At 41.3% G+C, this 19,186-nt stretch overlaps 1 protein-coding gene across 4 annotated transcripts in view; it reads right to left on the reverse strand.

Moving 5' to 3' along the window:
• YKT6 (YKT6 vesicular SNARE protein) overlaps positions 1–19,186 on the reverse strand; it is a 173,918-nt gene that overhangs the window by 71,187 nt on the left and 83,545 nt on the right. For all 4 annotated transcript variants that reach the window (XM_085636112.1, XM_085636111.1, XM_085636113.1 and 1 more), the window contains 2 exons: positions 15,344–15,444; positions 13,762–13,866 (listed from right to left, as the gene is read on the reverse strand). In XM_085636112.1, coding sequence (XP_085492238.1) covers positions 13,762–13,866; positions 15,344–15,444 — 206 coding nt within the window. The remainder of the gene's footprint in view (positions 1–13,761; positions 13,867–15,343; positions 15,445–19,186) is intronic.

Here is a 19,186-nt window from a genome sequence, read left to right on the forward strand (position 1 = left end):
GTCTGAACTGTCATCCGGTTTTATGGAGGGTGTTAGGTAGCTAGACCGCTAAAGGATGCACTGCACTCTCTACTAGGCCTCGCCACATGCACTTCCGAACACAAACCTCCTAATAAATTCATTGGTTTGTCCCCGATTCTCGCTAAATGATGGATAGCCATGAGCTGTACGTCAGCCCTTTCCCCCCCCCCAACAGTTATGGCTCTCAGACCTGCGCTCTGGGATACAGGCTGAGTGAAACGTGCTGCGCAGGGTAGGTGCAGATCAGACTGGCCCATCCACGCCCCCAGACTGAGAATGGTACTGAACCACTGAGGAGGTAGAGTCGAAAGAGAGGCCACCCTGAACCCTCAGGTCTCTACATCTATCAGTAGCGGTTGTTAGTGCCTAGGGAACCTCCCTACCCCAAGTTATGTCACTATCACACCGGGGATGGATTTGGCCTGCCCTTGCTTTGGGGAGAGGGGGGAACCCACCAACACATTGGCTCTTGCTATGGCGATTGTCCCCATATCCTCTCCTTTACTGAGCTCCCTTCACCTCTCACCTCTTCCCTCTTGCTCCTGTTGCTGGGGCGCTGCTCCGGCATGACAACTGGGTGTCCGCTCTCCACTCCCTCCGGACGTGTCCTTGCAGCTGCATACTTTTGTATGCATAACTTTGTTGCGGTTAACTTCTTTTGCATATTAGTCGGCATGATGTTGAAAGACCATGGAAACAGATATTGCCCCTTACATATGTTCAAGGGAGTGGGGATGCTTTAAATAAGTTTGTGATAATACTCGAAAACAGTTGTTCCTCCATGTTATGATGTATACGGATACTGGTTTCCTTGCATCTTTGGCATTGTTGTGCTCTATATGCATAATCTCAATATTATTAATGCACAAAGAATTATTCAGAAAATAAAAATCATTTAAAAAGGTAAACAAAATGCAGCACACATTTGTTTTGCAGTCTTTAAAGTCTGCTTGGAGGAAATATAGAAGACCATTTTTTTAAAGCACAAATATATATATACTGGTGGAGCAGCAATTAAAAGTTTGCATAATCATGTCTCTTAATATATTGTATCAGCTTAACTTTCTAAAAGTATTTTTTAGAAGACTATGCTTTAAATATTTGTGTCACATTTCTGTGGAACTGTGACAGTGTATAAATAAAATAAATAAATGAAATAACTTGTAGTATAAATCCAACAATGGACTTAAAGATAATAAATACTCTCTTCAGTGCAAGAATTAGCATTTCAACTATAAACCAGGTGTATATTTCATAAGAACAATTGTTACTTACCTGTAAACAGGTGGTTCTCCAGTATTGGTGTCTTTCATAGATTCACATGCTTGAATATTCCCCGTCGTCGGAGTGGGAGTCCCACGGTAAATAATATAGCAATATATACAGCCATAATATATATATATATATATATATATACATAAGTAATCATATAAAACAGAGATATAAGTAAGTAATAACATCAAGAATGTCCCTATATGAAATTTCCATAGAGATACATGGAAAGAGAAAAAAGACATTCGTAGTCTATCTCTGTCATTATGTTAGTCCGAACTCCGGCCAATCAGGCGCCAGCTCCTCTCTAGAACCTTCTCCTCAGAGCTCCTCACCTCAGATTTTCGTAGCACCATAGTGACTCAGAGTGTATGAGGAGAAGAGAGCCTCTGAAGGGAGGAGGGAGGGTCGCATGTGAATCTATGAAAGACACCAATACTGGAGAACCACCTGTTTACAGGTAAGTAACAATTGTTCTTCTCCAGTATTGGGGTGTCTTTCATAGATTCACATGCTTGAATATAGAATAGCTAGCAGTAACAATATCATTGTTTCCATGATCACACAGCTTCGAAATTGTAATGACAATCAATCTTCTTATGCATATGACAGTACTGAATAACTGTAACAGTATAAATGCATCATTATGTCAATTATAAATGGAAACAATATGGAGGAGGGAAGGAAGAGGCTCATCTTATTTAAAAAAGATTGCGAAGCACTGCCTGCCCAACTGCAGCATCCTCCTCGTTTAAAGTTGTCAAGCAATAGTGTCTTGTAAACGTGTGTCTGCTCGACCACGTAGCTGCTCTGCAGCTCTGATGCAAAGTCACTCCAGCAAATAAAGCAGTTGAGGAAGACATTGCTCTGGTGGAGTGAGCCCTCACTGGTGACTGCAATGGCTTGTTTGCCTTTTGATGGCAGAAGACGATGGCAGCTGAAACTTAACGTGCAATAGTTGGTTTCGTCACTGGACAACCCTTGTGAAAGCGTCCATAAGCTATGAAAAGTTGATCAGTCTTTCGTAAAGCAGCCGTTCTGCTGATGTAGAATGTTAAACCTCGTTTCACATCCAGGGAATGTAATCTCTGCTCCGCAGGAGTTTGCGGATAGCAAAGAAAGTTCTTAAAATCACTGGTTCGTTAATATGACAGTCTGAAGGCACCTTCAGCAAGAAAATTGGATTTGTACGCAATACTACAGAATCTGGTTTGAACTGTAGGAAAAAAGGTGGATTTATTGTAAATGCATGAATGTCACGGACGCGACGTGAAGACGTTAGCGCCCGAAGAAAAGCCACCTTCCATGTTAGATACTACAACTCGACCTTGTGAATCGGTTCGTAAGGTGGTCTCATTAGTTGAGCCAATACGATGTTCAGATGCCACAATGGAGGTGGGCGTCTAACAGGAGGAAATTTGCAAAATAACCCCTAGACGAATTGATGGATAATCCTTGAAGAACAAAGGGAAGTTGAACCATCCTGACGGAAACGGAAAATTGCCGCCAGAAAAAACCCCTAAAGGTTGCATGAGAGAACCCGGAGTTAGCTAAATGCAAGAAGAACGGTAACAATTGTTCTGGTGTGGAGTGAAAACGGGTGCACCCCATTAGATGCACACCAGTGGAGAACCCTTTTCCACTTTAATTTGTACGTTTTCACCGTAGAAGGAGCCCTCGCCTGAGCTAAAATGTCTCTACAGTCCTGTGGAATATCCAAATGGGCAAATTCACAGTGCTCAGGTTCCAAGCTGATAAGCTCAGTGAGGAGGGATTCGGATGACAAATTTTCCCCTTGTCCATCGTGAGTAGATCTGCACGAGGATGTAGAATGATTGGTTCGCATTGAGACAGTAGGAGTAGTTCTGAGAACCATGCCTGCCGAGGCCAACGGGGGGCTATAGAAGTAGATGGCAAGGTTGCCTCCGCATCTTCCACAGAAACTCGAGGTACGAGTGGGATTGGGGGAAGAAAAAAAAAAAAAAAAAACGTAGTCAAACAGATCGTACTAGTCCATCAAAAGGCATTGCCCAGAGATCTTTTGTGGGGATGCCAGCTTGCGTAATCTCGGCATTTCCGGTTCTCAAGTGTGGCAAAGAGATCCAGCTGTGGGCGACCCCATCGTTGAAATATCCTCTCTAGAGTTGGTTGATGCAACTCCCATTCGTGGGTCGATGAGGAGGACCTGCTCAGGGAATCCGCCAGGATATTGGATACCCCCGGTCGATTAACTGCTGCATATCGTGATGCGATGGTTGACAGACCAATCCCAAATCGACTGAGCTAGTCGAGACCGTTTCGGAGATTTTATCCTGCCCTGCTTGTTTATATAGTGCATGCAGGTTGTATAGTCTGTCTGTATCAGGACTGATTCTCCTTGGATTAAAGGATGAAAAGCTTTGAGAGCCAGCAATATATAGCCATGAGATCCAACCTGTAGAAGTGCCAGGTTTTTTGACATATTGACCATTTTCCTTTTATTGATAAAACCTCCAAATGAGCACCCCATCCTTCCAGAGAGGCGTCTGTTATTGTCATGTCTGGTACCATTGTCAGAAAAGAAATGCCTTCCGTTAGATTTAACGGTTGCGTCCACCACCTTTGCGCCAACTTCATCCGATCTGTGACGTTTACAACATCGTTTAAAGAACCTGTAACCTGGCGTTCTTGGACATACAGTACTCCTTGGATGGGGCGTGTCTGTAATCTGTAATGTGGGATCAATGCAATGCATGATGACGCCATTTTCAGAAAAGACTTCAAAATTCTTACAGAAACGGGTCTTTTTGATCTGATAAGGGATACCAGTCGGAGAACTTTTTTTTTTTTTTTTTTTTTGAAGACGGTCTTGGGAGAGAAGTGCCCTTGCTGACACTGTCTAAAGATGCTCCCAGAAAATCCTTGCGATGAGAAGGCAGTAGATGGGACTTTGTGCTATTTATGGAGAGCCCTAAGGCGCGAAAACACCTCCTGTCAAAGATGTGTGTGTTGTAGAAGTTGAACTTTCGATTGTGATTTTAGGAGATAGTCGTCCAGAAATGGAAAGATCTGAACACCCTGGAACGTAGGACGCTACCACAGGGGCTAGCACCCTTGTAAACACTCGAGGGGCCGAGCGTAGTCCGAATGGTAAACTTTGAACTGGAAAATCCCCTCGACCCACTCGAAAACGAAGAAATTTCCGATGTTGTCGTAGTATGGAGATATGTAAATATGCATCTTGGAGGTCGATTGTTTCCATGAAATCTCCTTGTGAAAATAATCGCAAGATCTCTACATGCGTTCGCCTACGAAAAGAATGTTTCTTTAGATACCTGCTGAGAGCCCTCAGATCTAGAATGGGCTTCCATTCCCCCTTCCTTTTGGTGATAAGGAAGAATCGGGAATAAATCCTTTCCCTCTTTTGAAATCTTGGTACTACTCATTTGGCTCCCTTGTGTTATAGAAATTGAACTTGTTGTAACAGTTCTTTGATATGAGCCAGTGGCAGTCCGGTAGGTGGTGTGGGTGGAGGGAATTCGATGAACTCCAAAGTGTGACCTCTTTCTATAATTTCCAAAACCCAACGGTTCCTTGTATGGAGGACCATTGAAAATAGTACCGATAGATTCGATCTCCAATTTTCTGGGACTGATGGAAGTCATGTCTCTTAGGAGTGTAACCCTTGTAAGAGGATTTTCCTCTGTAAGTCTTGGAAGACTGCTGTCGAGAAGTTTGCTGTTGGTTAGAGGAATATCGGTTTGAACCCTGGTTATAAGGTCGATATTGATTGATTCCTCTTCGAAAATTAGAGGAGGTGCCGCGTCCGCGTGCACCCCAAAAGGGTTGTTATCAAAATTGCAATGTGCCCAGAGAGCGAGCAGTATCTGTATCTTTCTTTATCGATTGGAGAGCTTCATCCACCTGATCTCCGAATAAAACCTCTTCTTCTTCGTCATATGCCATGGTCCTTGACGGTTCCGGCAGTTGCTCAACTAGTGTTGACATATCCGCCCATACTCGATGGTCCTAATGACCCAGGATGGCCAAAGCATTAGCCGCTCTCACCATGGTGGAAGCCATCGAAGAGAATTTTCACCCTATGGCATCCAAACGACATCCACCACGATCAGGTGGTGCAGTGATCGTAGATGCAGGGTTTCTAGCCCGGCGTTGCGCTGCCTGTGTGACTACAGAATCTGGCTTCGCTTGACCAGTGAGGCACGCTGGTGCTCCTAATGGTGATTTGTACTTTTTCTCCAATCTAGGCACCCGTGCTGGAAGACTATGAGGCCTCCATAATCTTTTATGCCTTCCTCCCCAATAAATTCGATTATAGGGATTGTATGTGTTTGTTTAACAGGCTGATCTTTGAAATCGTACAGGAAATAATCCTTCGTTAATTTGAACGTTAGTGATGTCCTATCCCTTAACTGGTGGAGCTTGCATATCAATAGGTGGTGAGTCACCAGGTAGCACCGGAGAGGGAGATGGTGTTTGGGCATGATAGTTATCCCACTCCGCCATACCATCATCATCATCATCATCAGCATCATCGAGAATCTCAACATCCTCCCTGTCCTGAGGAATTTCTTCTTCTTCAGTATCATGAGGAGGTGTTGTCCGAGTTGAAGAATGTCTCAGCGGTACTGTAGGTATTACCACAGAAAGTATTGGAGCCGGTACCGGTTCCGATATAGTTGTTGGCACCACTGGAGTAAGCAGAACCACAGACACTTGTGGTGATAAAGGAAAAACCGCTGATCATAGTTGTCACAACCGATTTAGCTAAACTTTCTTCTGAATCTTGATCTGAGTCAGTGGTAAAACAATGGTGAAGGAAGGCGGGAATCCTCCACCGATATAACCTCACCCGACATATCTTGTCAAGTACTCGGTGGTAATGGTAATAAAGGAACAGCAGCAAAGGACGAAGTAGTCGCTGTAGATGTCGAAGAGATTTGGATTTTTAATGACCTCTGTGCAGAAGTCGTTTTTTTTTGTTTTTTTTTTTTACCGATGAGACTGCAGTCGATGGGCTCTGAGGCATAGAAGGCTATTGAAGAGATCTTTGTAGACGGAATCGTCGACGGAACCATCGTCGACGGAACCACCATCGAAAGATTCATTGTCGACGGAACCATCGTCGACGGAACCACCATCGAAAGATTCATTGTCGACGGAATCATCGTCGACGGAACCACCATCGAAAGATTCATTGTCGACGGAAACCACCGTAGACGGAAACCACCGTAGACGGAAACCACCGTAGACGGAAACCACCGTAGACGGAGCCATCGTCGACGGAGCCATCGTCGACGGAGCCATCGTCGACGGAGCCATCGTCGACGGAGCCACCGTCGACGGAGCCACCGTCGACGGAGCCACCGTCGACGGAGCCACCGTAGACGGAGCCACCGTAGACGGAGCCACCGTAGACGGAGCCACCGTAGACGGAGCCACCGTAGACGGAGCCATCGTAGACGGAGCCATCGTAGACGATGAAGCCATCTTTGAAAAAACTGGAAAGTTGAAAAACCTCACTAGCCTGAGAACTATGTCTCGTGGGCGACACAGCAGTATTCAAAGAAGAAGAAGTGGCAGATGTCATAGTCAGACATTTTCTTCTTTTTAAGGAAAGGAGTAGGTAACTCCTGTACACTACTGCGTTTTGAGGCTGTGTGGGAACGGCCAGAAGTAAAGTTTTCTACCTCAGAAAATTACTTCATCTTTATCCTTAAGTCTCTGGAGCCACAACAAGAGACGGCCTTCCCTGTCTTTCAGAGTTTTTGTAGAAAAAATTCTACAGAATTTACATTCACCCACTTCAAGGTAGGGTAAAGACAGTAAATACACTTACTGTGTGGATCTTCTGAGAATAACGTAGCTTTCCACAAAAGAACAAGGTCTAAACAAAGACTTCTTACTTGAAGTCATCCTGAAGAGAAAAAACTGAGCAGAGCTCAGGGAGACTCCCTTTTACACGACGTGCGGTAGAAAATCTGAGGTGAGGAGCTCTGAGGAGAAGGTTCTAGAGAGGAGCTGGCGCCTGATTGGCCGGAGTTCGGACTAACATAATGACAGAGATAAACTACGAATGTCTTTTTTCTCTTTCCATGTATCTCTATGGAAATTTCATATAGGGACATTCTTGATGTTATTACTTACTTATATCTCTGTTTTATATGAATATATATATATATATATATATATATATATATATATATATATATATATATATATATATATATATATATATATATATATATAATATATATATAATATAAATATATATATATATATATATATATATATATATATATATATATATATATATATATATATATATATATATATATATATATATATATATATATATATATATATATATATATATATATATATATATATATATAAATATATAAAGTCAGCTCCTCCTGGGAATCTCGCCCGTAGTTGGGTGATGCGTTAAGCCGGTAGAGCAACAGCCGGCAAGTTAGATCCAAGTCGTATCCGCAAATAAGCAACGCACTCTCAGAGGCAGTAACGAGTTGTTTATTCACACTGTTACGCGTTTCGGGAGTCAAGCTCCCTTGATCACACAGTGAGTCGCCATGACACAATGCTCCATAAGTACGTAAGCATATTAGACATAGTCAAAGGACTACCGTTTCAACCACATACTGAAAATGACTTTGGCGGCCATCTTAAAACAGGTACAAATTATATGTGCAAATGTTACAATCGTCAGAACAATGAGACGAAATGGCAAAATGTAGATAATTCTCAACATATGCTGCTCATTAACTTTGCTGTTTGTTAAATATCATATGCAGTAAATTCACAACTTGCAAAACTATGCAAAAATAGCGCGTCATAGTGACTCATTGTATGTACACAGGCACAGTTTTACCATTTGGGTATTTCTGAATGCTTATAGAAATGACTAGGTTGCATTGGACTCGTCATAGTGACAAAAGGTCAAGTTAATGTCCATGAACTCATGTATATACATGATTGCACGACTAGCATACTTATACAAAATTCAATACTCGCACCATACTGCCAATATGGTGCGAGTATTGAATTTTGTTTAAGTATGCTAGTCGTGCAATCATGTATATACATGAGTTCATGGACATTAACTTGACCTTTTGTCACTATGACGAGTCCAATGCAACCTAGTCATTTCTATAAGCATTCAGAAATACCCAAATGGTAAAACTGTGCCTGTGTACATACAATGAGTCACTATGACGCGCTATTTTTGCATAGTTTTGCAAGTTGTGAATTTACTGCATATGATATTTAACAAACAGCAAAGTTAATGAGCAGCATATGTTGAGAATTATCTACATTTTGCCATTTCGTCTCATTGTTCTGACGATTGTAACATTTGCACATATAATTTGTACCTGTTTTAAGATGGCCGCCAAAGTCATTTTCAGTATGTGGTTGAAACGGTAGTCCTTTGACTATGTCTAATATGCTTACGTACTTATGGAGCATTGTGTCATGGCGACTCACTGTGTGATCAAGGGAGCTTGACTCCCGAAACGCGTAACAGTGTGAATAAACAACTCGTTACTGCCTCTGAGAGTGCGTTGCTTATTTGCGGATACGACTTGGATATATATATATATATATATATATATATATATATATATATATATATATATATTATGGCTGTATATATTGCTATATTATTTACCGTGGGACTCCCACTCCGACGACGGGGAATATTCAAGCATGTGAATCTATGAAAGACACCCCAATACTGGAGAACATTTAGTCTACAAACATGACATAAGGAAACATCAGTCTACGCGACCTTCTTTGACTTACCTGAGCCTTCAACCTCGTAAACAGAACCTTGCACTTTGAGGAGCTGAGAAGGCCTTGCATGAATGCACACTTGGTCTATTTGATCACCGAGTTATAGGAGGCGTTGACCATACAAATAAAGTACACAAAAGTAGACCATCTAACTAAATAGGACCTATTCAGGAGTAAATAAGGGGAAGCCTCCTAGATTTATTACTACTTCATGAACAGATCAATGACCTAATGCAGATGTGCAAGTATTCACCCGAGATGTTCCAAAAATTAAATCCTGGCGAATCAGTGATCTTAGCGAGAAACAGAAATGTCCTGCTATTGCTTCTCAATTGAATGGCCCTGTCCGGCAATAGCCAAATAACTAAGATCAATAAATAAATCTAAAGCCCTGTCCTCTGTGGACCAATCAAATAGCCCTCAAAGAAGTCACACAATTCCGACATCTTGGGATTTTGGTTTCAACAAATCCTGCCAGGCAATGTCACAACACAGTTTACAAGAAGCCCAGTAAGAGCAGCTAAAGATATTGAAAATTCTTCAGTAAGTGTTGTTACGGAATGTTTATGCACTTGAAAATCATATTCCAAATAAAAGCAAAGGCAGTCCAGGCATATGATGTCTCAGCCGTAGCTCACACAACATGAGATGACTCAGTGTATATTCTGGAAAAAGTGCTCGCTCTCTGCCAACTACTCCTTTTAGTCTGCTAGAAGTACAAGGTGGGTTTTAAATTTCAATACGTTTTTATTCAGTTTTACAGCACAGATGAATAATGTAGGAAAGGACATTATTTTCAATGATTACCCCCTCAAGTTTTTGGACTGATGCTGCTGGTTTTTGACTCTGTAGTGCACTGGGTTCTGTCTCCAGGCCCAAGTGTATGTGGCTCTGACCCCCAAAGTACATGAACAATTGGCTAAAATCCGACTGGCTAGTCGTCCCTAGTTTATGGTACCAGAGGTACCCAGGGGTGGTGCGTTAAATGTCAATAGTGGATTGCAGCACACGTCTGAGCCACCACAGTGGTGACAAGGTGAAAACTTGACTCTAGGCCCGGCATTGCATCCTAGTCGGACAGCTTAAAACTGACAACTCGACATGGAAAAATAAACTGTTCTGTTGAGTCAAATCCTTCTCATTGCTCATGCTCATTTTGTGTTAAACATACCATGACAGTGAAAATATGAAATTGCTGTTTTCAATGTAGCAAGGCCAGTGGTCCCATTGGCTAACATGGAGTTTCAATTAACATCACACTAAGAGCTATCTTTCATTTGGGACCGTCAAAGATATTACTCCAAGGTATCAAATTAATTGTTACATTAAACCTGAATCATAGCTGAGACCAGCTTTAATGTAACTTTTAATAGAAAGGTAACTTTAGAAAGACACCACTTAGTTGTCCAAACCTCTGGTAGCCTTTCCTGTCTTCAAACCAAAAAAGGCTTGGCACCAAGAGGAATCACAGTTTTACTTAGGACCTACACTTCTAGCGGGAATACCTATCTCCCCCCAGTCTCAGGTATTACATCCAAATTAATGTAGTCCTAGACCTCTTTGATTTTAGAAAAACCTGTAAAACATGTAAAAAAGCCCTCCACTACCTGACAATCACTCCCCCACAATAAGAACACCAGTGACAGCAGAGCTAAGATGCTGTGGGTCGCAGAGACATCGTTGATCGAGCTATCCAGGGCCCAGGGGCTTTGGGTGCTGGGGTATCCTTTGACGTTGGGTTTCTCTTACCGGAGCTAGTCACGGTTGGGGGGAGCCTTCAGATGTACACTGCAGGCTTTGTCATGGATTCCAGGAGGGGTCAGCCAATGCTGGACTTGGACTCAGGATTGCTGGGGAACCTTTTCTGGACTGGTGGGTCACATGGACTCAGGCCAGAGGTGTCTGGTGCAGAGCGGTCAGGGATCGTAGTTTCGGAGGACACCAGAGCCCTTTGTCTTGCTTTCTTGGGGACAGGTGCACTTTTCTCAGGAGTGCTGGTCTTTTTCGAAGGCTGGCAGTCCTCCCAAGGGTATTATAGGTCACTGGCTGCAGGACAGGCGTTGTTTTCTTTGCAGGGTCTTTGAAGCTGCAGACAAGCTGGTAGGGCTGGGGCCAAGTCAGTTGGTGTCTCCAGTCTTCTCTGCATGGCATCTTCTTCGCCCTCTCCTGTCTTACGTAGGCAGGACTGGTTTCAGGGTATGATGGCGCCACCCAAATACTAGATTTAGGTGCATTGCAGGGGATAATATCTCTGGCTTCCCTCAATAATTCTTTGACTTTTTAGGGTCTAATTTAAGATTAAAAACCACTCTTTCTATAAACTGATTTTTTTTATTGTTCTGTGTTTCTTACTTATTAACTGTTTTGGTACTCCTAAATGCTTAACACATGTTTCTTTGATAACCCCTGACTGATCTGTGTCACAGCTAGTAAGTGATCTGTGTGAGAGCTAGTGAGGTATTGAGCTATGGGTTTTATTAAAGAAGCCTAACTGGACCTGATAAAAGACTGACATTATTACATGGTGAGGTCTGACAACCATACAACATAATGGGTATTATCAGCTCCACACTCTTCAAAATCTACATGACTCCACTCACAGACATCATCAGATCACAAAACATCAACATCATCTCCTTAGCCAATGACACCCAACTCGTCCTCTCACTCTCAGTGAACCCAACCCAGACAAAAACCAACTTCCGCTAATACATGAAGAACCTAGTGACATGGATGAAAGACAACTGCCTCAAGTTGGACACGGACATGACTGAAGTCCTTATCTTCGGTAGATATAATGCCCTTTGGAATGACTCCCGGTGGCCGCCGGAGTTTGGACCTACCTCCACACAAAAAGACCACGCCTGCAACCTCGGCTTCATACTGGACAGAGAACTCTCTAGGAGATGCCAAGTCAACTCCGTTGCATCCGCCAGCTTCAACACCATCCACATGTTCCAAAAGATTATCAGATGGCTTACCACTCGCATCAAGAAAACTGTGGCACAGACCCTCATCACCAGGAGACTCTACTATGGCAATGCATTCTATGCAGGCACAAACTCTGAACTGATGCAAAGACTCCAGACAATAAAGAATGCAGCAGCCAGACTGATCCTCAACTTGCCCAAGAGAATACACAGCACCCAACACCTCAAATACCTCCACTGACTCCCCATTCACAAGAGATGCCAATTCAAGCTCCTGACCCATGCATACAAAGCCCTCCATCGGACCACACTACATCAACCACCGCCTGACTTTCCACCAACTCACCAGAAACCACCGCATCCGCCGTAGCCGCATGGGAGGACACTCGTTCTCTCACCTCGCTGCCAAGGCATTGGACACCTCCCTCTCCACCTGCATACCTCATCCTCGATCAACCACTTCAGGGAGGGACTCAAGACCTAGCTCTTCAACGGAGACCTGCAGCACAGCGCCTGGATGAACCCCCTCCCCCACCCCCTCCTGGGGGGATAAGTAGCGCTCTATAAATATTATTTGATTGATGGATTGATCATAATCCACTTTCCTGCAAATACTACCATCGATAAATAGAAATAAGAAGACAACACTATCATACATCCACTTCCTTCCCTCCCATGTCCTTGACCTGGCCCATGTTCACACTATCAATTCTCCACTAGTAGCTAGAAAGTTTCTCCTCCAACGGAATAACATCATCAAATACTTAATCTTATTTGAAACGTTTAGCTAGGCATTATCATCTACTGACTTTCCCTCGTCGTATAGTTTGAAGCTTTCTAGAATGTTCAGTTCACCTACGTAGTTTCGGGCACAAGAGTTTTTGATTTTCTCTGGACAGATATCTATTGCTTTCTAAAGTCTTGATCCATCTTCTGTGAATTCCTAATTAGTTTCTCTTTCCCTAATATCTGCCAGTGTTTACCATGTCAATAGACATCACACCCAGGAAAACAATGATGAGAGATGCTCTAAAAAGAAGTGCATAAATAATTGGAGAAGCTAAATCGAGGAAACTTGGTAAGAACTTCCCTAAATTAGAGGTAAAATACCAGGTAGACAGCCCATACTAGTGAAGAAATATACTAGGAAGAGAGGCAAAAACGCAAGGAATCTTTCCTTGATGAGCAAAGAAGAGAGGTGATGGCAATGACAAGAGTTCAAGTGCCGGAGCTAAACCAAGTGAAAGTATGCAGGAATATACACAAGAACCAAAAGAGTGTTGCAATGAACATGCTTAGGTATCAGTGCTCCACATATTAGCTGAATGGCACAGATGCCAGCTGAGAGATACAGTTTTAGGGTATCTATCAGCCACTTTTGACCCAATGGTTCTGGTGAATGAACATTTTACTCTTCAACCCATAAACAGAAATAACAAAAGTGATGGGAATATTTATTACAAAAGCTATGGTGCTCGAAAGAGAACATTTTGAGCATCAAGGAAGGATGATAGCAGTATATCATATACCAATCAGTATCCTCACCATGAGCCACAATTTGAAAATTGAGACCTTACACAACGTGGTCATATGCTATCCAGAAGAAACACTCAAATATAAAGACAGAACTACAGACATCTTTATTTTCAACCTTAACCACGAAGCATAAAAGTGACAACGTAACATGCAACATTAGAATAGAGACTGATGTTGAATGACTTACTTGATATTTACTGAGGTAGCTGTCCAGGCCTGAGTAGGTAATGGTAGCTGGAGATCCAGAAGGCCAGTCTATTCTCTCCACCTGAGTGGAGAACTCATCAAGAACCTGGCAGATCAATTGAAAGCACGTATTACTGAAGGATTTCAAAGATTTGAACTATGCACATGTATTTTCTCCAATCACAGTTTTGGGAGTTTGGAGCTCCAAATCTTCACTTGAGACTTGGATGATGCAAATTTCCAACTCTGCTTGCTCATAAACCAGTGACTAGCTCTAGCCTCCTAAATACCACAGACTTAGCCATGCATGTAGTTTCTCTTATTTCCTTAAATAAGAGAAAACAGTGAAGGAAATAAATGAAGGCGCCAACACTTTATAACCATTTAAGACTGTCTAATTCCATCGTTTTTTTAGGTCATCTGATCCATTTCTGATGGGGAAGCAAACATATGCAAATCAGGCATGCCGCTGCACAAAGTAGTAGTCTAGTCTGCATTTCAAGGCCCTAGGCAGAGGAGCACAAGCCACATCAGATGTGTTTTGGGCTTTTTTCGGGCACCAGCAGTGAGATGCACTTTGTGTCTCTAAAGGCAGCACGCTGAAACCCAAATGTGGATATTAACTACCACTTATGAAGAAACACTAAGACAGCATAAGATAGATTAATGAGAAAATATATTTTAGATTTGGACTATGCAGCTCTAACTGCTCCCATCTAAAACTTGGACGGTGCATATATATCTCATCATATTTTACAATATTATTTAGGAATTCAAGTTCCAGTTTACCCACCCATTGACATTCTAAACATGTAGGATTCAATGAGGTTTCGGCTTCCACTATCTGGGTCCTTATTGTAAAATGGTTTGCAAGTACCAGAAAAGTGAATCTAAGCTTGGTACAGACATGTATTAGGTAGGGAGAAATATTTGACTTCCTGGGAGACTTTGGAGACTTGATTTGAGCACGTTGTAGCTGTAAACATCCCCAGCAAAGTCCACAGGCTTCTTTGAGCCAGGCTGGCCGGATTTACTTGTTTGGTAACGTCCAAACTGTGTCACAGAAACAAAGAATAACATTCTTGAAGTGCAGAACAACAGACCTGTTCTTTAGACTTCATGAGGGCTGGAGGTCACTTCATGAAACTCAGACAGGTTCCATTGCTGGTTGGTAACACAAAGATTTATTCTATCATATTTAGCTAATTAATTGCACTATTTTGTTTATTTTCATAGTTACTACAGCTATACACATTATCGGCACTAGATTAAGACATTGATTTTAATAAACGTTTAAAATATACCCATATTGTGGATTCCTGTGTGTGTCCATTCAAGTTGAAAGGAGTTCGAAGCTCACTAACTAACACATAATCCTGTAAGCTTCACAGGGCTGATCGTTGCCCAGAACACATCATCCTGATGCAAGTGCAGGTGGTTCATGGATTACAGTCCACCAGGTTTTCGGTCTCTAGTTGGTAAATTGCCATTGAGCCTGCACTTTGCTAGAGGATATAGGAAGCCTAATCCTGGGCCATATTTTAGAGAGAACTACAAAAAGCGTATCATCTCATCCTACTTACCTTGTCCAGCAGGGTAAAGCAGACTCGGGGAGGGTATTCATTATCTGCAATGACCACACCAGCAAGGGAGTCGTTCCGAACACACACATGGCACAGATACTCTGAAAGAGAGAGCAAACAGTGGATGCAAAAGTTTAGGGTAACCAACACAACAGGAGCAGGAGGTGTTACCATAACCAATGGAACTTAAGAGTACCACCCAGGTAAGCTAAACCTATCTTCTCACAGGAGGGTACTGCATAGCAGGGGCAGGCACCAACAGGCAGTACCAGACTTCGAGAAATGTCCTCGTCCGTTCGCCGTGGTATCTAGAATATGATCCGTGTTCAAGTGCTGAACCTATTTACTTGATAAAAGTAGAGTACACTAGTTTTCCTGAAATTGTGTCCCTTTGAACTTCTATGAACTCAGCATGCCTTGAACCTTTGACAGCAATGCGGTCAGAGACCTGCCTCATACCTCTACCGTGTTTATTTTCTGTGTAAGGTTAGGGAAATGAATCAGTTGATTGATGTAAAGCATAGAAAAAGGAAATGCTTACATTTGTGAAGGCCATATATGTTTAATTCTCCGTGCATTTATTTAGGTAGTACTAACCTGATTTTAGTGGTTCATAAAAATATTTTACATTTTATTACATATTTGACTGCCTTTCATTAACCTCTCTCTTAAAAGGCTGGCATGGCTAGGGCGCAGTCAGTCACATGCCTACGAAGTGGCGCCACATCAACAGCAATAGCCTAAACTGACATATGGCTGATTCTTCCCACATATTTTCTTACATCTGAGAGTTGATACTGACATGTTATTCACAGTGCCTTTCAGTCATTTGACTGAGCCATACTCCACCCAATCGTCCTCTCCCAGGCAATCCTGACATGTTACTCACTGTTCTTTAGCCGTGCCACCCTGCTAAATGTAAATGAAGTGATATTGGATATGCTTTGCTCCAAGTCTGTCTGCCTTACAAGGCCTAACATATGACTGCAATGCTGTCAAGTGGTCCTATGTCCCGGTCAGCCCCAATACAACTTTTACCCATCACCACTCTGCCTTCTTATATTACTTCTTTAAATTAGAAGTGCGTGCCCAGAGTCTCTGCAAGTGACATACTGCTGAATAGTATATCAGAACTGGTTTCGGCCATTGGCAGTTTATTCGAGCCGACTTCTAGATATCTTGATGCATTTTTACAGACTTATGTAAGGACACTTCCTGCTTACATTCAGGACACAAGAGACTTTTTGAATGAAATAATGGATATAGTATGGAATGTGTCATATCTCTTGATTACATTAGATGTGGTAAGTTTATATACCAGTATTTCCCATGATGATGGCATAAGGGCAGTCAGACACTTTCTAAATCAGAGATCCATTAATTTGTATCAACATACAAGCATGCTGATTGAAATGTGCAGACTATGTTTTAACAACAACCATTTTTTATTTTGAGGTGACACTTACAGGTAACTACAAGGAACTGCGATGGGCACCTGCTTCGCCCCCAGCTATGCTAATTTGCATATGGGCTGGTGGGAGGAGCAGGTGCTCAAAGCTGACTATAGCAGAGATTGGGAAACCCATGTAATTAAGTGGATCAGATTTATTGACGATCTGTTTATTATATGGAATGGATCGAAGGAATCAGCACAGGATTTTATTAATAATATCAATGAGAACAATCTCAAACTAAAATTCACAGAACAATAAGCAAAATAAGTGTCACATATTTAGATCTAGAGGTGTATAATGCACAAGGAAAAATCCAAACACGCACATATCGAAAGCCAACCGCAGGAAATACAATATTGCACGCGGAGAGTTTTCACCCTCCTAGTTTAAAAATGAGCATTCATTATGCTGAAAATTTGAGGATGAAACGTAATTGCAGTGATAAAGGAGCCCTAGATGATGCTCAATGTGCCTTGAATATGAGATTTTTACAAAGAGGATATACTCCCAAAGTACTGAATCAGGCAAAAGAAAAAGTAGACAACCTACAAAGAGAAACACTGTTGAAACCTGATGAAGCGAAAATCAGAGAAAAGAAAAAGCGTACACAAGATCAGATAAGAATGATTACAGGGTACAATGCCTACCAGGCAAAAGTGAGAGATAGCCTGTGTAGGCATTGGTACCTAATAAAACAGGATCAGGTGCTACAGGGCCAAGTGTCAAGAAGACCAATGTTAACATTTAATAAAGCAAAATCAATGAGAGAGGATTTATTTAAAATAAATCCGGAAGTGAGGAAAGGGGGAGGGAATTGGCTGCAGACCACCCCTGGCTTTCATAAATGTAAGGCCTGCAAACACGGTAAAAATGAACAACAGGTCATATCACCTCTACTCAACAGCCCATGGATGATAAAAACTCCTTTAAGCTGTAAAAGTGAATTTGTGGTGTACGTCTTACAGTGCTCATGTCCAAAAATGTATGTTGGAAGTACTATTCACATGGTTCATATTCGCATACTTCAACATTTGAGAGCAATCAAGAATAATGACAAGAATTATGTGGTAGCTCGCCACATTAATTATGAACATAAGGGAAACATGAATGATCTCGTTTATTTTGCGATTGACCAAGTTCCTAAACATTTGAGAGGCGGTGACAGAGAAAGAAAATTGCGAAAATTAGAATCAAAGTATATACTCTTATTCAACACTAAAATCCAAAATGGTTTGAATATTGGAGAGGATTTATATGTACATTTGTTATAATTGAAAATTTCTATTCGCCATTTTCATTTAATTCTAAATTTTAGCTGAATGTGGATTTTAAAATTCAGAGGAAGGGAAAAGGCAAAATAATAACTATGTATAAGCAAAATAACAATGAAGTGTGTTGAATTAAGCTATTAGCCAATAATAATTTTTTACTTTGAAAAAAATATTAATCAAAGGAATGTTCAGTGTGCCCTTTTACTATATATGAAATTATATGAAAAATATGGTATGCATTAGCATTTTATTTATATATATATATATATATATATATATATATATACACACACACACATATATTTTTTCTGTAATAGTAAGATGGGCATAATAATACAAGGAATGTACTTACTATTAACACAAGCACTTTGACGGTATGAAATATAGGAATATTGATTAATTAGTAAATAATTTGCACTTTAATTGCTATTTTGCACAAAGAATCAGTGGTACTGTAAAGGTAGTAGCAAGTTTGCACTTGGTATCGTATGTACTGTAAAGCACATGCACTTTAAGATATTTTCTATATTTTTATGCAGTATTAAATCGAAATCATTTTGATTTATTGGCAGAACTACAGACGGGATGTGAATTAAAATTGGGGCACTAGCGCGATATTCTGTTGCAAATGGAGACTGAGACCAACATCAATTTCGATTGGATGAGATGATGCATAGTATACCATGACTGACATTGGAAATTATTTGCTTCTTTGAGAATTTAGTATGGAATAGTAATAGTGCTGTGGAAATCGAATGTTAACTATGATGTAATAGTGAAAATTTATTTTCAACAATTATGGTATACATTTTATGGACAATTAAATTTTAGCTCATTTAATATGGATAATATAATATTATTATATATGTTGGTCTGATAGTGATGTTTAACTACTGGATTAATGAATTGGTCCTAGAAATTTGAATGATGGTGTTTTCACTCGCATAGTCTGTCTACCATATCTATTCGACAAACTACCATGTGACCTTCAATCCTCTGCTTAAAATGGTTTTTATGAGACTTCCCATTGTGAAAAAGACAGGTGTGCCGAAACGCGTCAAGCGGATGAAATAAACTAAGAGCTGGATGGTGAAGCTTACCCCTGTGTCGGAGTCCGA

The sequence above is a fragment of the Triturus cristatus genome, chromosome 11 (genome assembly GCF_964204655.1).
Source record: "Triturus cristatus chromosome 11, aTriCri1.1, whole genome shotgun sequence".
NCBI lineage: Eukaryota > Metazoa > Chordata > Amphibia > Caudata > Salamandridae > Triturus > Triturus cristatus.